Genomic DNA, 19,469 nt, shown 5'->3' with positions numbered 1-19,469 from the left:
GCATCTGGCAAATCTGTTTCTACCCTTATTCGTCGCCTAGACCAACGTCGCTCAAATCCTTAACCACATCTCCAGGTCTCGTAACATCCTTCTTCCATTCTCTTTCTCTCAGCTGCCACTCTTTCCGCATTCCTCTCTCATTTCCTTCCAGCGCATCAGCAATATACGAACCGATGGTAGGTAAGAACTTGAAACCGTGCCCACTATCTCCCGTTCCAAGGAGCAGCTCGGGGTACTTGTCATGCCTCGATATGAGGAAGTGTTGATCTGCCGTATCTGTACACCAGCAAATTCTTGCTCCAAGCAGTGGGCGGTCTGAGAATTGCGGGAGAACCGCCTCAATGAACTTTCTGATCGCATCTTCTGCTTCTTTTGGGATTCCATCCTTTGGATGATCACTAGCATAACGTGGCACTGAATACGGCTTACCGTCTGGTCCAGTAGTCGTTCTTGACTGGTACCCTTGAGTCGCATTGCATATCTTGATCCATCTTGTCTTCGAATCTGGTTCGAAAAAGAAGCCAAGTTCATGATTATCAACGACAGGCATGTTTCGATATTCTTTTGCTTCGTCTTCTGTGAGCTCAATATGGGCAAGTGTCCAGCATTTCGACCAGAGATGCGGTGATAGTTCGGGTAGAAGAGCTGGTGATGCAGCGCCGGTGCAGAGAATGTACTGACTTGCTTCGAGAATCTTTCCAGAAGCTACCTTGATGCCCGTCAGCTTCCTATCTGAGACCTGAAGACTGGTCATGGTCCCATCTGGGCCGGAGATGAATTCAACTCCTAATTTTTCAGCCTATCACTGTGTCAGCTTCGGTCTTGGTTGAAGTGAATATTTAGTACCTCTTGTGCAAGCAGTTTAAGGGCATCGTGGGCATGTACCCAGCCCGCTTGCTTGTTCCATAGACCTTTCCAATTCGAGATATCTCGAGCGTGCCTCAGTTGAGGTACATGACGGATCAAATCTTCTGGGGTCTCAACGAAATCGATCCCCGATATTTGATTGTTATTCTTCAGGTTCTCGTACGATTGTCTAAGATGCTCGCTTGCATGTTTGTCTCCGCAAGTCGTCACCAACCAACCTGCAAGATCTCAGCATAGGAAAGTCGGTAAAGGCGTCTGATTTACCAGTCTCATGAAATACATATTTCCATAAAGGGTCTCGCCACGCTTGAATAGCTCCAAGAGCTGTACACGTGAGTAGCTGTGCCAAGAAGTGGGAATTTCTATTTACCCATCTGCGCGTAAAGAGGCTCATCGTATTCTGTCCTGATAATTTTGTTTAAATCATAGCCTGCGCTATCTGGACTCGGATCTAAAGCGCCGCCATTCAGTACAAAGCCAAGCAAGACAAGATAAGTTGATCCCGTGACGTACATCCATGCTTGTCGATGCATCTGATATTGCTGTACCCTCTTTTGGCAAGATGAAAGGCAGTACTGATTCCAAATGTACCGCTGAGAAGAAGTTAGCAAGGATCTTAAGAACTGAAACATTGTAAAATTCTCAACAGTGAATTTCAAGGGTGAAAAGCACATCCTCCTATGAACTTGAGCTTACCTGCCAATAATGAGGATGGAATTATCGCGATTGGTACTGCTGTCCATACTTGAAGTCTGGGGATGTTCTTCCTCCCTCATTCTGCTCATCTTACTGCTTTGTTTCTGATTCAATCAATTGTCGCATCATGGGCGACAAAATGAGACAGCTCCTAGCTGCGTCAGATTTATTTTATCACGTTCACTGAAAGTCATAAAAATGGCCTGATAAATTGATGAAATCGGGGTTGACCTTCACCACTCTTTCTCGTGGCTTGAACCCCGCAAGATCAAAGATGGGATTTTCAGCATTTCATTACATTTCAAGGTACAAACTCGAGCTCCTGATTCGTCGGATCTTGAAATCTTGACCGCGGCGCATCAATTTCGGCTTAGCTTCTACACACTAAATGCCGACGAACCTCCTTTAACGTTCTCGCTTGCGGGTTCACCTTCTCTTGATTTTATGTCGCCGTGTGGAGTAGCCAATCATAAGGTATTCCATGATCTTATTCCGATCCACGCTTTTCCAGAAGTTTTCTCCGCCCGCCAACTCAAACCGATGTTATCAAGCATGGGATATACGAAAGCCCTCGGAAAGATGATAAAAGACGGAGTATCTCCAGAATTGCGGATGGGAGGAAGAACTGGAGTGAAGTTCAAAAACAGCGTTCTTCCCTGCTCTAATTTCAATCTCCAGGCTCATCATGAAGCCCGACATATCCCCAGTCGATGTCCCAGTCGTTGAGTCGATCTCTGGTGATAGCCTCAATGACGAGAGCTTACATCCAGGGGTAAAGAACACCAAATCTCAATTGACAGCTGACGAAGCGACGGAAATCGCACTCGGGACCATTGACGAGGAATTTGCCATCGAATCAGAGAACTCACCGTACCCTGAAGTTCGTGCAAACGTACCCAACACGGACGATGTTGATCTTCCCGTCAATACAGTTCGCATGTGGTTTCTGGGGATTGTGTTCACTATGGTATGTTCACCCGAACTTGATGAAGGTCACCAGGTTAACAAAATTTCTAGCTAGGTGCTGGAATCAATCAATTCTTTTCAATGCGATACCCGAGCGTCACAATTACCTCACTCGTCGCCCAATTGTTAAGTTTTCCTCTTGGATGTCTTCTTGCGCACTCGTTGCCCGTGAAAACATTCAAAGTTTTTGGTCGCTGGGACTTCACCTTGAATCCTGACACGCATTTCAACATCAAAGAACATGCAGTCATTACAATCATGTCCAACCTTAGTTTTGGAGCTTCCTGGGTATGCATGTCACCGATATTTAAAGACAAGAAGACTAACAAATGAACTAGGCTACTGACATCATTCAAGCTCAGAAGGTGTTCTACGGACTAGAAACTTCTGTGGGGTACCAGATCCTCCTCGCCTTGTCAATGCAGCTCTTCGGTCTTGGACTTGCTGGACTGGGGTATAAATACATCGTTGAACCTCCTCAAATGGTATTTCCAGCCCCTCCACGAACCATGATCGTTCACTGACTTCATCAGATCTGGCCTTCCACACTTGCCAATGCTGCTCTTTTCGAGACTCTGCATAGTCGAGTGAATGTTGAAGCTGACGGTTGGAAAATCTCAAGATACCGCTTCTTCCTCTACGTCTTCTGCGGTGGTTTTGTCTGGTATTGGTTTCCGGGATTTATATTTACAGCATTGTCGACTTTTGCTTTCGTTTGCTGGGCTGCTCCAAGTATAAATGCCCCTCCATTTACCCCGCATCTGCTGATCATCCCATAGAAAATATTGTTGTCAACAATCTCTTTGGAATGTCTACAGGACTTGGGCTTCTACCTGTCACTTTTGACTGGAGTCAGATAGCATACAATGGATCACCTCTCGTCGTTCCTTTCTGGGCTCAAGCAAATGTCTTTGCAGGATGGGCTTTCTTCTTTGCTCTAGCCACTCCAATTTTGTACTATACCGACACCTGGTTAGTAGCTTCATCGCAAACCCTCCGTTGTTACAAGAGCTAACAATTGATCAGGTATACATCTTATCTTCCCCTTTCCGGATCCAACAGCTACGATAATACCGCCAATGTGTACAACGTTTCGAAGATCGTTGATGCTCATGGCAACTTTGAACCGGCTGCCTACGAAGCATACAGCACGGTCTTCATGCCTGTGACTTTTGCTCTAGGGTATGGAATCTCATTTGCTGTCATGTCTTGCTTGCCAGTGCACGTCTACCTCTATCATTGGGAGGATATCAAACAAGCTTTCATGGGGACGAGCAAGAAAGATATCCATGCGAGGCTCATCACGAGATATCGGGATGTGCCATGGTGGTGGTATTCTGGAATGACGGTGAGTTGGCTGTTCTTCTGATGTGATTGACAAGCTGACAAATTCCGTACAGGCGGTGGTCATTGTACTGGCTATAATCACCCAAGAAGTGTGGCACACTGAAATGCCTGTCTGGGGGGTTTTCATGGCATTCGCTATGGCAGCAGTCTATCTTATCCCAGTTGGCACTGTCTTCGCTGTGGCCAATTTGAACAGCAATGTTCTTACTGTCCTTGGAGAAATCATATCAGGGTATCTACTTCCTGGGAAGCCTATCGTTATGCTCGTTTTCAAGGTAAGACTATGAATTTTCTCATGGACTTTCCGCAGCATGCTAAACTCGTGTCAGTTCTACGCATACACCGGGCTCAGTCAAGCCATGAACTATGCCTCAGACATGAAACTTGGGCTGTACATGAAGATCCCACGACGAACTCTCTTCGCAGCCCAACTAACTGCCTGTATCTTAGGTAGTTTGACACAAAGTACGCTTCCCCGCTCTGTAATTATCTCTTTACTGACGTAGGCGTAGACGGTGTTTTGATATGGATGCTTGGTCACATCGAAGGCATCTGCGACGACGATCAACCCCACGGCTATACCTGCCCTCAAGGTCGTGTCAACTTCACAAGTTCAATCATCTGGGGAGGTAAGGACATTACCACCATCCCGTGTCCGAATCTTTCGCTGACCCTCGTCTCACAGCCATTGGTCCTGCACGCCTCTACAGTATCGGCAAACAGTATTCAGGCCTCCTTCATTTCTTCTGGATAGGTGCTCTTTTGCCAGTCATCACCTTCTATCTCAAGAAATACTTTCCAAAGAACTCTTTCCTGAAGTCCATCCATTGGCCTCTCTTCTTCGCTGGAACAGGAAATCTACCTCCTGCTGTACGTCCACCCTAGATTCTGTTCGAGGCACATATTGACATGATCTGCAGACGGGTATAAACTACACAACAGCATTTGTCGTCAGTTTGATATTCAACAAAATCATCAAATCACGTGCTAAGCACTGGTGTAAGTATCCAAATGCCCCTTCTTTGCTCTGCCGCCCAACTCCTGACGTTTCTCGAGGGGCAAAATACAATTACATCCTATCAGCAAGTCTCGACTCCGGTGTAGCTGTCTCTGCGATCGTAATATTCTTCACTGTCATATTCCCAGGGGCAGAACTGAATTGGTGGGGCAATACGGTCAGCTCTACCACAGCTGATGGATTGGGGACGCCGTGGAAAGCTTTGCCAGCGAATGGAACGTTTGGACCTTCGCATTGGTGAGGGATCTTGAGGGAATAATTCAGGAAAGCACGAAGAGTTGCAAATTGGACAGAGCATTGCAGACTATCCATTCGTTCTCCAAGGACCAACTTTCCTCGGACTTTGTGCTTGCCCAGTCTTTGTCGACGGATGTGCTTGGCCTGAATCGTGGCATCCAACTGATCACTGACTCACTGCATTGCGCGGGGTCGGCGAGGAAAACATATATTTGTCAATATTTGAAAGGAAACATCTACAAATATGTCCCATTCTATCCCAAGACCCCCTTTTTCAAAGCCCCGAGACTCGCCTCATAACGCCCAGGACTATGATCAAGCAACATACTACCTCCAAATGTTACTTCAGAGAAAGTCTTCTCTACATCTCGAACATATTTCAACACACTTCTCGTTGCTGGTCTGCCAAGCCCCCTTCCTTCATTTTCACTTCTTACAAATGCGTCCCGTTGTAGTACAGGCATTGCTTCCACAACAAACACCTCGCCAGGTGGTAATAGCTTGGCGCTCAACATACTTGCCCTCAGAGTCTTTAAAGCCGAGTATGCCCATTGATCATCCTCATCATCGTGCATAGCGGGCGGACGGTTACTGTACCATTTATCGGCAAATGTGCCTGTGATACCTGCCCATACTCTCTTTCGAACTTCGCCCTTTGCACCAGAGTCGTCGGTCTTGAATGCCAATGCTACTGCTTGGAGGTCGTGGAGGACCCCAAGAGAAAGGTATGGAACAAGGTCTTGTCCATTGACAACGGTTGTAATTAACCCCCGAGTAGCAAGTCGAAGGGAAGGAGACATCGTCGAAGGAGGGCCATAGGCATAAACGTGGATTGGCCTGCCTGCTGGAAGATGGACCCATGATGGTGCTGAACTTTTGACCTCCTCTGATGATGTGAGCAGGAGTTGTGGCGAAGCTTGTTCGGACGACGTGAAGAATGCACTGCTCATTGGATCTGAAGAAGGTTCGGATATCAATGTTGCCAGGAGAGCAGTCACAGCGCCACCAAGAGAATGCCCACATAGCACGAGGCCATAATCAGGAAACTCTTCCAATGCGGCAGCGATGGTAGTCATAACTCGTCCACCGCCTCCTTCCAACAGCCGCCGAGCTGAAGCATGAAATCCTTTGTGCACTTTGTAAGTCTTACCACGATATGTAAGTTCATCGTAGTCGCAGGTAAGATCTGTGAGGATGTCCTCAAACCCTAGGGTGCCTCGACAGGTGAGCACAACGGCTTTAGAATCATGATCCAGTGAGACAAAGTGTACCATTGGCACACCTGTATTTGTGTTTCCAGTGGAATCGGTTCCTCCTTGGGGATCGACGAATGAAGACAGGAGAATGGTATCAGCTGGTAGCTGAGTATGCGTTGAAAATGAGTGGTGTTCGTGATGATGCAGTGTATCAATTTCTTTGCTGGTCGATGTTTTAGAGCTAGTGATGCCCATGATTCGTAAGAAGCTTGCACCGTATGAAGCAGAGGCAAAGCGAACAAATCTGGTAATATTTCGAACTATATGGTTCTGAGGAAACAGACCAGCGACGAATCGGGTGCGCATGAGATGATCCAGAGTCTCTGAGTCCTGAAAGGCGCTCCGTCGCGGTTGATCTGCAACAACCAATGAGGTATTTGAGTTATTGGTCTTGAGAGTGTAGATGCTAGGCACAAAGCTTTTCGATCGTCGGTGATGCTTGACAGGAGAGCCTGGTTGTTGCTTTGCCATGCTCTTCTCTGACCTTGCTCGCAGCATGTTACTTTGTGTTCGGAGATGGGTTCTAAAAGCAGTTGGCGAACCAGGCCTAGTCTCTGCCGAATGGATGGAATAGGTATCAGTTTGTGATACCAGCGAGTCTCGACGCCTTTCGTGTACAGAGTAATAGCTTGCTCTAGATGGGCTTCTCGGAAGGTCGCTCTGCATGAGACCCAAATCGCGAGAGGAGAAGTAATTCGGATTTCCTCGTTGTGGCGGACGTGGGGCATCCCGAGCTGGAACAATACTCGAGTTTCGTTGTGGTACTGGGATATTCGACTTCGGCGCCGAGGGAGGTAAGTTTCCCACTCCCCATTGAGGTTTCTGCTGGGAGGATTTCGATTCTGGATGATCTTTGTTCCATAAAGTGGAAAGAGTCTTCTCAGATCCTTTCCGTAGAGCGTTCCGGAATGATCCCTTCTTGTCTGAAGGTTTGATCAATGGCCTATCTGGTTTTGCTTTCTTTACTGGAGGCGATTTCGTAGCCACTTTCTTCGGTGGAGGAAAATCACCGCTGATGGAACTCGAAGAACTCATTGGCTTCCTTGATCGTTTTTGATTCGCTGTCACGTCGGTACTTTTGGGTCGTGGTATCGCTGAAGGCTTCTCGTCACCAGAGTCCGGTAGAGCAGATGGATTGACATTAGTGCTTGAAGCGAACCGGCCGTCCTTCTCTGGTGGTGAAGGAGGATGCTCCGAGTCTGGAGACGAGATGGGAGAAATGATGAAGCCTGGACTTTTGACAGGCGTTGTGGCTGCTGCATCCTTCTCCTCTTCACTGACAATGGCTTCTTCTGGGAACTCGATGGTCTGAGACTCCATATCTGTGCCACGAAGTCGATTCCGAATAATACGATAGACCACTCGATACCGGGGGATCAAAAGGGCAATTTTCTCCTCATTGGACAGCACCTTTCCACTAACGTTGGAATTTCCTGCACTTTGGGAGGTCTCCTCCACGATCTCAACACCTGGAGGCGGAGATAGATCAGGAGGCTGTGTCCCAGTGATCTCGACAGTGATCGTCTTTGTCGTCGTTGTCTCTGTGGTGATAGAAACAGAAGCATCTGTAGGTAAAGATCTCATGATCTTCTGCTTGAGATTGATTTCTGGCAGATCATCTTCAGAATCATCGCTTACTCGCCCGTCCCTTTGAATCGTCTGTACCAACTCGTTTCCATTTGTGGTCATGAAGGATATGGAGTTCGCCCTTGTCAGCGCTTTCTGATTTGCTTCGCTGCCAACAACATCTGCTCTTCGGCCATCATCCAAAATCACCACATCCCAAACTACTTCTTCATACTTCTTCTCTCGACACTCTTCATCGATGATCTTCTTGCACCATCTTTGCAATAGTGCCAGTCCGCATATCCCAACGAGAAGGTCCGCAACGCTAACCTTTTCTCCTTCTTTCCCTGTCGCAGGATTTTGGAACTCTCGACGTATGAGTGTGATAATGCTCGCAATAGCTCTGCTAGAATCTGTACTTCCAAGTATGCTGTCAAGTGTGACTAGAAGTTGTTGGGATAGATCGTTGGCAGAGCTTAAGATGGTCGAGGAGAAGTGGAACCCGGTCGAGGCTGCGAAAGAGATGCTTGTGATGGTGGAATGGAGAGTTCCAATACTTCGTTCCAACAATCCTTCTGCTTCAGCGTGGCCTAACTCTCCAGTGCTGCGAGTTGCAACATCCCTTCCTGCTCGATGTAGGATGCCTTCTATGACCGCCCGGCTCAGTTCGAGACTTGTAAGAGTTGTAATTCTCGCTCCGTCAAGAGCCAATCCCCCGATGAACGTGCCAAGTCGTAGGTATAGAGAACCGGATCGTGTAACTAAACTGACGGCATTGGCGATGGGCGTAGGTAGGAGCGTCGAAGGGGAGGGTGCCTGGGCTGAATTTGCCTCTTCTTCAACCTCATCCTGGTCCATACTTGAATCCAACTTCGACATTAAGCTTGCATGTGCGTAAATTGTATCTCTGATGGTCCATCAAATTCTTATATATCTTGAGGTCAGCAGAAAGTGGTGGAATATAAGGTAAGAACATAGTTCGACGTGGCGAGAGGCTGCGAGTCGCGCTTTGTTGAGCTGTGAGAAGTAGATAACTGGATTGGATGACCTTGACGTGTCGTGCTGTTTCGTCTCGGGAGCATGTGATAATCGCCATAGCGGGGAATAATATAGGTCAGAGAAGTGACGGGATCAATCGTAGAAAAGAAGTAACAAAAATATGATAATAGGAAAGATTGATTATACTCGACTTGAGGGGACACTATAGAAATAAAAAATAGCTGAGACAATTGGCAAAGTACTTCTATTCTGTCTTGAGTTCTCTGCTCTTTCCCCGCGCGCAATCGCAAGCGATCAGCACCTAAGCTTTCAGGGGTAAGGAAGGCCATCTGCAGACAAGACTGCAGGTGCATGAACCTCACAACATCCAATTCGGATAATAAATTATCATCTGGTAGAACAGAACGCGAGAGACCAAAGGAAATGCCGTCGCACATCAATGCAATTCGGCAAAGGGGTTTCTCACTCCAAAAGGGGGGAATCTAAAAATAGGGATCGTCTTCGGCTGCAGCCGCAATGCTGCTCAGCCCTGCGCCAACTTTCCAGGAACCGAAACATGACAACACGAGTCCCAACAATTCGACCTCGATCATAACAACTTCACAAGGGCTTACGAGATCCAGTTGAATTTCTCAAAGTCAGCCAAAGAAATCATCACAGCCCCACCAGCTCAATTGTCCTCGAAAGCTTTAAAGGTAAGCAAGCTGTCCTCTGGGAAGGACGAAGTAATCTGACACTTTCTTCAGCTCTTCACGAAGTCTTCTGCCATTCAAAATATTTATTCTGCGACCAAACATTGAAGGACTATCGCAATGGCAGAAGTTACCAACACCCCGAACGGCACTGCCGTCCCTGTACACACTTCGACCGACCTCAAGACTACACCCTCAATCACCATGACTGCGCCCACAGACTCAGAACCCGTCGTTAACGGCGAGCCCGCACCTACGACAAATGGCACAACAGAGACAAAATCGGAGCCTGCAGTAGAACAGATTTCTGCAAGTGAAGAAGGAATGTTCGGCCCTGAGCTCGTCTCCCCCACAATCGCAGCATCTCTGCCAACCACCTACACGATTCGTGCTCTACGGAAATCCGATTACTCAATTGGCTTCCTTGACGTCCTGCGAGTCCTGACCACGGTTGGCGACATTACTGAAGAGGAATGGAATGGACGATATGACTGGATGACCACACAAGGCAAGGGAGGTTATTACCTGCTTGTTGTGGAGGACCAAGGACGAATTGTAGCAACGGGAGCGCTGCTAGTGGAGAGGAAGTTGTACGTATCATTCATATTCACCACAGATTCTACCTCTGACTTTTCCCAGCATCCATCACCTCGGGCTCGTTGGCCATATCGAAGATATCGCTGTCGCAAAAGATCAACAAGGCAAGAAGCTTGGATTGAAGCTTATTCAAGCTCTCGATTTCATTGCCGAGAAGGTCGGCTGCTACAAATGTATCTTGGACTGCAGTGAAGCCAACGAGGGATTCTATGTCAAGTGTGGATACAAGAGAGCGGGATTGGAAATGGCACACTATTATGATGGAAGCACGAGTAAGGATATGCCAAAGAAAGCTTAGTAGGAGTGGATTGACTGTATGATAGGGAGTCACTTGTAGGATGAATTTTTGCAGAAAGGATAGATTTGGCTCTTATTGGGGTACAATGTATGGCGTTCAAAACGACCGAATATAACTGAAAGTTACAGGAAAATTCGTCTGGGCTGTATCATCTATCTATCTTCCTCATACCCACTGCTTTGATTGCCTATCACCATCCACGTGCTAGGTCACACTTTATTCATTGATTTTCTGTTCATGCTATTCATTTCACCGAGAGGTCCTTCTTCCGCGCCGTCTCGAACTCATCCTCTGCTCTGCCGTTATCTTCTGGTCGTACTTGTACAACCAACTGGTTACACAAATAGGTAGATCACTTCCATTTCTGTGTTTTGTTGCATTTCGCATCGTATGATGTCCACATCACCCATAATTGGCACCCGTGAAGCCTAAATAGGCAAGCGTGCCTCCTTTCTCTCATCTTCCCCTGTATAGAGTCTATACAATACTCGACCTTCGAGACGATACTAATCAATTGTCATAAGACTGGACTTCACATGATTGGAAGAAGCCTCTGGTGACACGATTAAGTTTTACCATTGCCACGCCTCTTTGTGGGACTTCTTACTGGACCAGAAATCACTGGGTTCGTACAAGGTTATGAAGAAAGTGGGGGTATATGCCATTCACTCTCTCATCAAGAGTCCCAAATAGGACCAAAACAAGGTACGCCTCTACTCTCCAATCCGTACACCACTTTCCTTGTCAATTTCGGATTGCTAATCACAAAAACAGCCTCTGCCTTTTCCCTCACATACAAATCCCAGGCCTTCGTGACCAAATCCGGTCTTCTTTCTTTCCTCGTATCAATAATAACGGCATTTGGATCCACATTTTGCACAGCATTACAGATGCTCGCCCCATATGTTTTCAAAGGATCGGGCGTCGACCAAATGACCCGACATTTCGTATCTCGAACGTCCTGCACAACAGCAAGGACGGGTCCAATGCCACTTCCAGTCGTGACAACCACCACTCTCTTGAAGATGCGAGCCATACAGAGGACGCCGGTGACAGGTACACCTTTAACCCAATAATATGGTCTTGGGTTCTGAATCGTTTTCTTGGTCCAATCACCGGCATTGGAGATAAGCACTGAGCCACCTTGTCCCTCACGAGCTGGTATGCATGCAAATGAGTGCCACTCGCGAAGGGGTGCATCCGAGATCCGAAGGCCGACGAACAAAGGCACCTTCTCGTCAAAATGCAATCGGATGGCGTGGTCTGAGAGCTTCTCTGGGCGCACGTGGAGTTTGTGGAACCGAAGCCAGGGGTAGATGGCGTGGAGGGAAGAAACGAGCAGGAACCAGAATGCTGGAAGCTTGATGAGAATGGTACCCAAGGATTCTAGACCAACTTGGGTATTTGCGAACAGACATAGTTCAGCCCAGAAAAGCGCGAGGGAAAACCAACCTCCCCAGCGATGGAGATTCTCGAAAGTGTTATGTGAAGAGAAGCGGAAACGAGGATATGCCGTGATACAGAGTATTAGCAGAAGCAAGAGGAGGAGGTATGTGAGTGTCAAAATCGCTGGACTTCGGAGAGGACCTGATGCGATGAAGGCTTTGGTGAGATAGCCAGTGAAGATGGAGAACCACGTGACAGAGCTAATCGCTGCCCCGCTATGAACACCTCCATATTCATAGACTTTTGTAAGTATCCGTCTGAGACGAAGTGGTGCTGTAAGAGGGATAATCCAGGTGAGTCTGGGATGCAAGTCAGCAGTTGAAGAAGAATTCCCAGCACAGGTGAGGTTGCATCTGGAATTTCTGATCTGGAAAAAATACTGACCTGAACAGAGCATTCACAACATAGTCTTGCCGAACTAAGAGGACGACCATGATATTCGCTGAGGCAGCATTGGCTAAGTCGGCCATGAAGGCCGGAGGTGAAGACTCTCTGTATCTTCCATACAAGACACCAAGACCTATCAGATTCAAAACGAAAACGATAGAGAACAAACGTCGATAGACGTTGAGGAATGTGTGTCGAGCATGTCTTAATGATCTGCTGTACTTCTTCTGCGGAAGTGGTTGGTCTTTCTCTAAGAACAAAGTCTCGCAGCTCGAATAGGAAGCATGGGAAGCATGCTTGACGCCCTTTTCTACATCGATATCGAAAGTAGTGGGAAGTGTCGAGGCAGTAACTCCATCTTTACGGGAAGCTTCTCGCCACATCGACGGTCGTACAGCGTTGAAAGACATATCTTCGACCGAACGCAAATAGTAGGATCTCGTCGAAAAGACTGACAGAAGAAGGAGGCAAGAACCACTGGGGATACAAGACTCGGGTACATAATGAACACAAGCCCCTCTTCAAAGAACTAAGAAGGTCCGACACCGTAGGGAGCACCCACCTGCCCACTGAACCGCCGAGCCGTTCACACATATGCCGATATCAAGTTCCTGAGACCGTCGTCCGAGGCATGATGTGCGAAGCATCTTGACCAGTCCCCACTACAATCGTTCCGTCTCACCTCGGCTTCGTGGTATGATGTGAGGCGCGGAAGTCTCCTAAACTTTCTTCGACTTACTCCATGTCACCCACGGGTGTGGTCGACGACGGTGCGGTGACGGCCAATGTGCTGATCTGAAAGCCACGGCTCGCTATTCGTCGGGCACTCGAGCTTGGTATCCAGCTGCATAGCGCCCTTTTAAGACAAACACATCCGTCTTCCATCTTTGTCTCCCACACAATTAGCTCCCTTGAGCATGTAATTGGATCACTCTCCGAGGGGAATCAGCAACGGCCGTTTGAAGACATAAAAGTCCAACAGAAATTCAACCGCACGATTCAACAAGAACAGCTCATCATCTTGACGAGCCGTCTTGCGCAATATTCGAGTCAGAAACATTTACTGCAACCCGTTGCGCCATCAGGATGTCTTCATTCCTACCCATGGCCCGATGTCCCGGGAGCTAGTCTTTGACATGCATGATCGACTAATGTAGCGCGGGCGATCTAGAGAACGCACCGCAGAAAATCTAATCGATAGTCGATACTGCATGTACGAGTATCAATGTCTTAGACAATACCCCTCTAGAAGCGGGGTACAAAGTCGGTCTGCAAAAGGCAATGCCGGAGAAAGTCACCAAGAAAAATTCCTTAGTCGGAGGAGGCGAGTTTCTTGTCTCAGACAACTGGACAATTGTCGGGAGCTGAACTCTCTGATAGCGGCATCTGCAACATGCGGGCAATCACACCGAGAGAAATAATTGCTTTTGCCGCAGTTCGCCCGCACCCACGTTGTCGTGATCTTCATTGCGGTGGTGATCGGTGAGGTGGAGGAGAGGAGAGACATGTTGGTTGCCAGACGGAGAACGAGAGCGGCCAAAGTTGCGATTTGCTCACTGAAACGAGAAAGGCTGCGTAATCCTCGATCAAATGACACAATTTTGCGATGAATTTGGTAGTTGTCGTTGTTGGAAGCGTTTGACCAGAGAGAGATGAAAGATGCCCGGCTTCAACGGGTGTAGTCAGAATTACTGGCGCAGACTGCGAAGACACGCCGCATACGCGCATTGTTTGGGGACCTTGTATAGGTCTTGTGTGGTCATTTCGACACCTCCAGCTCTCTCGACGGTTACCAGTCGCTGTTCTGGTGAAGGCGCCAATCGCCATATTCTTCAGCACAAAGGCGGCGGGCGTCCCGTCCCGAATACTCACTACGCCACCATCTGTGCGAATTGGTTGATTCCCTACCAACATGTCCTGTCAGTGCTGATTCCACATCTCGGCAGTCTGGGTTGTCTCCGTTTGGTGCGATGTTCCACATTGCTATCAGTCCAGGTCTTGGATATTGGGGTTGAAGTGGCTTTCAAGTGAGACCCTTATGGCTTCCCATCTTCATACTAATTCCAAATACTGCCGTCATACCATTGGTTGTCTCAAATGACGCTGGGCATCTTCTCCAGTCTTCACAGTCGTGTCTCAATTCATTCATCTCAGATCATCCTCTCGCTCTCGAGTGAAAGAGCTGGATTTCCCGGAAAACTTGAAAGTGGGCCAAGGATGCAGCTAAATCTGTAGTATTTTGAGCCGTCGGGACGCTATTTCGAACTCAGAACCCATGAAGATGCGGTGAGCATTATCTAATGGCAAGTGCAGTAGAGCATCTCTAAAGACGCAAGTATTTTCAGAAGCTTCGAGTACTCATGCATGAGGATGAATTTGGTGGGCTACACCGATGCAGGTCTGCGCCGGAACGAGGTTTCGATGGGGAGCTCGTAAAAGGGAGCGATTGATTCAGAGGTCATCTGGGCACCCAGTACCAAGCCTGGGCAATATGGAGACCAGATACCTATCTTTCCATGGTCCTGAAACTGTTGGAGAGAAGATCATGATTGCACCGCTTGCCTGCTCGTAAAAGTATGAAGGTCAGCCCAAACCAGTCTTCTCCCAGATCGTTCTGCGTTCTTTAATCCAGAAGATAACAGAGCACAAAGCTAGTCAACCTCTATTCGAGAAGCATTGCATACGGCATTTGCTCGGATGAAGCATCTTATAATCCCAATCAAAGCTTGTTGTGTAACCATGGACATTGTCTCTTGGACCTTCGAACATGAAGAGCTTGACTCAGAAGCCCCAGTAAGTGCAAAATCCCTACCAAAAGTCACACAACCAACAAAGGCAGATATACATAGACGTCAACGATTCCACTCGCAGCATATCAACCAGACAAGTTCGAACACTCGTTCGACAGCTTGTGAGCGGCTTTCATAATCATGGTGTCAAGAAAGGAGACTGTATCTGCGTAATAAGTTTTAACGATGCAAGCCATCTACTTTCAGACTCTAAACAATGCTAACAATCACGACAGATCCATTACACGTCTCTCTATCTTGGAATCATTGGCTCTGGAGCTTGCTTTACAGGAGCAAATCCAGGCTACACGGGACGAGAGCTTGCTCATCATGTCAAGATTACAGGATCTAAGATCTTGCTCACTGAGCTGAAAACCCTTCCTGTTGCTCTCGAAGCTGCAGAGGAATGTGGGATCTCTCATTCGAATGTCTTCGTCTTAAATTATCAAGACGAAGCAGTGCCAAGTCCCCATCAATCATGGAACTCCCTTCTCAGTCATGGCGAGAATGACTGGGCAAAGATCGAAGACCCAAGCACGCCTGCTGCGTTCGTCAGTACAAGTGGTACTTCTGGACTTCCCAAAGCAGCAATACTCCCACACTCTTATCTCATCTCTCAGGGGAATTTCCAAGAAACCATGATCCGCAAGGACGAGAAAGTAAGACAAGCATTTCCCAGACCGACTGAAGTGAAGTTGAACTCACAAGAGTTACAGATCTCATCACTGATAGCCGTGCCGCCATTCCACGTTTTCACCATGCCTGTACAACATGCACTGCCTCTCCGCACAGGCTCTCCTGCATACATCATGCCGCGCTTCGACGAAGGCGCATTCGTCCGTGCACTCGGAGAATTCAATGTCACACAGACAATTGTCGTTCCTCCAATCTTAATGGCGCTGACGAAACGTTCCTCTTCAGAGCTTGTCTCACTGCGAAAGATCTTCGTCGGTGGTTCGGTCGCCACATATGGCATGCAACAACAGCTTTACTCAAAGCTGAGTCCGGAAGCTAAGATCGTGCAGGTGTATGGTATGACTGAAGTTGGATGGGCCACAGCTTGGACGAAAGGGGCAAAGGATGAGACCGGAAGTGTTGGCCAAGCACTTCCTGGGGCACGGATTAGGTATGTATTACCAGACATTTTAGTGGCTAGAGTGTTCTAATTGTCAATTAGGCTCATGGCAACCGATGGACGTGCTATTGAAAAAGATTCCACCACTGGCGAAGTTCAGATACACACGCCGACTTCCATGAAAGGATATCTGAACAACGCTGCAGCCACCACTGAAGCTTTTACGTCGGATGGTTGGGTCCGCACTGGCGACATTGGGTACGTGAAGGACGGCAACTGGTACATCATCGACCGAACAAAAGACCTCATCAAAGTCCGAGGCTGGCAAGTCTCACCAGCCGAGATAGAAGCCGCATTGCTAGAACACCCCGACATCGTTGATGCAGGCGTGATTGGAGTTCCAGCCGCAGATGGCTGCGGCCAATCTCCTGCTGCTTTCATCAAGAAGAAAGAAAACAGTGAGCTCGAATTGAAAGACGTGAGGACTTTCTTGGCCGTGCGACTAGCGAGGTATAAGAACGTCGAGAAAGTGGAGTTCGTTGATACCATCCCGAGAAACCCCACTGGAAAGATCCTCAGACGCATTCTTCGTGATACCAGAATCCCTGATGTGGTGACGAAGGACATGCTTGCTGCACAGAAGTATGCTACTGAGCTGAAAAAATTGGAGGCGTACAATAGATCGAGGACTTCGATGTCGTTGGATCTAGAAAGGTCCGACATGAAGACGCAAGACGAAAGTGTGACGGAAATAGACATCGAGTCGGATCGGTTGAAACAGAGCATCGAACAAATTGAGATACCATGTGAGCCAAGTAGGAAGAGCAGGAAGAGGAAATGTTGCCCAGCTTCGCCATTGGAGTACTTGCGTAAGCTCCGGTGTGGGATTCGAGGCCGTGGTTGAGACTATGGCAGGTAGATATTTGATTGCATCTTAGAGGCGTTGGGAAGGCTCACGATATTAAAGAATGCTTGAGAAATATGCACATTTTCCGAAATGAGACGTGAACTTGAAACAACAAGTCTTTCCCTAATCTTTGAGTAATAATGAATACGACCGAGATGGGCTTTGGGATGACAAATTTGATGTCCCAGAATGGGGACATTCGAAGTCTGAGGTGGTGCCTCGAAACTTTTCTTCGATAGGGAAATCGACGTAACTTATGTCAAATGACCAGAAAACCTTCGGGTATCCGGGCACTCGCAATCAATTGAGACATGCTCTCCGTACCAATTTCATTCTTGACATGAAAATAACTCAGGCGCGCTGGTCACTTGACTCAATCAGTAATTGAAACCTGAAACCCACCACAAGCACCAATCGAAGGCAGAGAAATCGATGGACCAAGATTGGCAACAAAATCTAAAGTGCATTACATCCTAGAGCCAGGGCATCATTCCTCATCTTCCTCATCTTCGATCTTTATAGGTTCGACAATGAGGTTTCCACTTCTGCCTACCCGCTCGCCAATTGTACCGCCTTCGCCAATCTCGTAGACAACCCTAGGTAGAGTCTGTACAAGTCTAAAATCAAACTCGTGCTTGTAATTCGTTGGTTCTTCAACATCCGCCGCATTTGAAGCATCTGCTAGGAGATCATAGCAATCGACAAAAGCATACAACTCCTCCATGTTATCACTGGCCTTGAACGTTCGTGTGATTCTTGCGGCATATGGCATCTTGAGAGCTATTCGAACAACGTCTTTGGTTTCCGATACTGGCTCCGGTTCAATATGTGATGCTCGCCATCTTCGCCATTGAAGTTTCTTCTCAGCCAGTGTCGCTGCAGCTTCCGCTTCTTCCTTCTTCCTTCGCTCCTCTTCTACCGCAGCTGCCTCGGCTTCTCGCTTCAATCTTGCACGTTCTCGATCTGCTTGTAGAGACTTCTCATATGCAGAATCCTGCTCTTGTCTCAAATTTCTCTCAAAGTTCTGGGCTGACCGAGCAGCACGAGCCGTAGCTAGGGTATCCTCGTGGCTTGATATAGCAGTTCGAACCTTCGCTAGATAGGTGGATGCATCCATCGGACCGGTAATTCGAGCAATCACAGACATAGCAGTACTACCTTGACTTGGTGTGTGTGCAATGACTGCCGTGAATGGGAACTTACTACATACCAAAGCAGAAGAGACCTGATATGCCTCGGAATCTCGGATGTCGCCTGTCCACAATATGATATTCTTTGCGGGGTCGTTAACAAAGGTTTGGACTTCAGGGGCTAGAAGCGTCTCGCGGATGAAGGAGGAGGTATCGTCGTGTTCAGGGGATAGGAGTAGGATCAGGAGGAATTTCAGGTCTCTTTTTGCCAAATCCAAAGCTTGAGCATATCCCCCTTCATAGAATGGCAGACTGTTGTTTCCATATTCCTCCTCAAGTTCCCTCTTCAGCCTCACGGCTGAGTCGGTGGGTTTCAACGGTCGCCTCCCACCAGTATTCGCTCTTAATACAGTGCCGTTTGGTGCACCTGGACGTAAGGCCCTCGGTAAGAAGGGAAAGAGGAAGGAAAATAGACCCAATGATGATGACAAGAGTCGGTACAGAAGGTTGAATGGTGTGAAGAGGATGGCTAGGAGAAGCGGAGGTCTTCGTACAATGTCCTGATCAGGCTGGGGGACAATTCGAGGGGCTGCGTCGGGTTGTCTTTCGTGTCTCGAGGGTCGCGCAGCACCATTTAGGAGACTTTGCTGCAGATTCTCTTGTATGCTGGTTCTCGGCGGAGGGGCATTCTGTGCTGCCAGTGCTTCTGCCACTGGATCGGGCCCTTCTCCATCAAAGAATTTAGCAATTGCAATCTGTTATACGTTAGCAAGTAATAACAATGCATGATTCTAAATTCTGGCCCGTACCTGCACATTCCATTGCGATCGCACAAGGAGTGGTATGGCTTCTTGGAGGTTTTGATCTGTCACCGCAGTATATTGTTGCAAGGCTAGCTGTTCCGATTCGGAGAGTTCGCTGATGTCTATCTCTGGAGTTGCCATTATGCGCCAATAATTATGATGAATCTATCCATGGGCGTATGGAACGAGTGACAGACTGCGACGGGATTGTGCGAAGAAAGCGCGAGAGTTCGTGGACGAAAGATAGTCCAGCCTCGAAGGCACAAGACCATCATCGACAGATTGTCCTTAGCTAGGCTAGCATTTAAGCCACTATCGGTGATTCTGTCCCTCAAGCTCCGGTGCTAACCCGATGAAACTGTGTTCAGCCTTTTGAGGCTGACGGCCCCGCGT

The 19,469-nt window shown here is 47.9% G+C and overlaps 7 protein-coding genes across 7 annotated transcripts; 3 read left to right on the top strand and 4 right to left on the bottom strand.

Annotated features, from left to right (window-relative positions):
- Positions 1–25: 25 nt before the first annotated feature.
- On the bottom strand, positions 26–1,643 carry LY89DRAFT_728368 (FAD dependent oxidoreductase; the record flags this gene model as incomplete). The annotated part of the gene is made up of 6 exons (XM_018219257.1): positions 26–799; positions 847–1,085; positions 1,132–1,191; positions 1,238–1,318; positions 1,381–1,460; positions 1,564–1,643. The coding sequence occupies 6 exons, from the start codon at positions 1,641–1,643 to the stop codon at positions 26–28; spliced, it is 1,314 nt and encodes a 437-aa protein (XP_018077996.1).
- Positions 1,644–2,248: 605 nt separating this feature from the next.
- LY89DRAFT_755582 (small oligopeptide transporter, OPT family) lies at positions 2,249–5,324 on the top strand (the record flags this gene model as incomplete). The annotated part of the gene is made up of 12 exons (XM_018221354.1): positions 2,249–2,530; positions 2,581–2,817; positions 2,868–3,014; positions 3,063–3,261; positions 3,309–3,501; positions 3,556–3,877; positions 3,930–4,151; positions 4,206–4,341; positions 4,389–4,505; positions 4,562–4,746; positions 4,797–4,875; positions 4,933–5,324. The coding sequence occupies 12 exons, from the start codon at positions 2,249–2,251 to the stop codon at positions 5,133–5,135; spliced, it is 2,322 nt and encodes a 773-aa protein (XP_018077995.1). The 3' UTR covers positions 5,136–5,324.
- Positions 5,103–9,151, bottom strand: LY89DRAFT_680356 (uncharacterized protein). Its single transcript, XM_018214064.1, has one exon. It carries the CDS (start codon positions 8,830–8,832, stop codon positions 5,386–5,388), a length of 3,447 nt encoding a protein of 1,148 aa, XP_018077994.1. The 5' UTR covers positions 8,833–9,151; the 3' UTR covers positions 5,103–5,385.
- A 545-nt stretch (positions 9,152–9,696) lies between these two features.
- On the top strand, positions 9,697–10,713 carry LY89DRAFT_680355 (putative glucosamine 6-phosphate acetyltransferase). The gene is made up of 3 exons (XM_018214063.1): positions 9,697–10,234; positions 10,284–10,513; positions 10,565–10,713. The coding sequence occupies exons 1-3, from the start codon at positions 9,765–9,767 to the stop codon at positions 10,576–10,578; spliced, it is 714 nt and encodes a 237-aa protein (XP_018077993.1). The 5' UTR covers positions 9,697–9,764; the 3' UTR covers positions 10,579–10,713.
- A 502-nt stretch (positions 10,714–11,215) lies between these two features.
- On the bottom strand, positions 11,216–12,755 carry LY89DRAFT_635992 (uncharacterized protein; the record flags this gene model as incomplete). The annotated part of the gene is made up of 2 exons (XM_018211469.1): positions 11,216–12,284; positions 12,370–12,755. 2 exons carry the CDS (start codon positions 12,753–12,755, stop codon positions 11,216–11,218), a joined length of 1,455 nt encoding a protein of 484 aa, XP_018077992.1.
- A 2,101-nt stretch (positions 12,756–14,856) lies between these two features.
- LY89DRAFT_777348 (acetyl-CoA synthetase-like protein) lies at positions 14,857–17,472 on the top strand. Its single transcript, XM_018222140.1, has 5 exons — positions 14,857–15,165; positions 15,212–15,349; positions 15,398–15,820; positions 15,878–16,287; positions 16,339–17,472. Exons 1-5 carry the CDS (start codon positions 15,070–15,072, stop codon positions 17,138–17,140), a joined length of 1,869 nt encoding a protein of 622 aa, XP_018077991.1. The 5' UTR covers positions 14,857–15,069; the 3' UTR covers positions 17,141–17,472.
- Positions 17,265–19,343, bottom strand: LY89DRAFT_635984 (UBX domain protein). The gene is made up of 2 exons (XM_018211468.1): positions 19,083–19,343; positions 17,265–19,028 (listed from the first exon to the last, which is right to left on the bottom strand). Exons 1-2 carry the CDS (start codon positions 19,215–19,217, stop codon positions 17,631–17,633), a joined length of 1,533 nt encoding a protein of 510 aa, XP_018077990.1. The 5' UTR covers positions 19,218–19,343; the 3' UTR covers positions 17,265–17,630.
- Between the last annotated feature and the right edge of the window lie 126 nt (positions 19,344–19,469).

Source organism: Mollisia scopiformis, assembly GCF_001500285.1.
Source record: "Mollisia scopiformis unplaced genomic scaffold LY89scaffold_2, whole genome shotgun sequence".
In the NCBI taxonomy this organism is placed as follows: domain Eukaryota; kingdom Fungi; phylum Ascomycota; class Leotiomycetes; order Helotiales; family Mollisiaceae; genus Mollisia; species Mollisia scopiformis.
The sequence above is the reverse complement of the archived record's forward strand: the minus strand, read 5'-3'. Positions and strand labels throughout refer to the sequence as shown.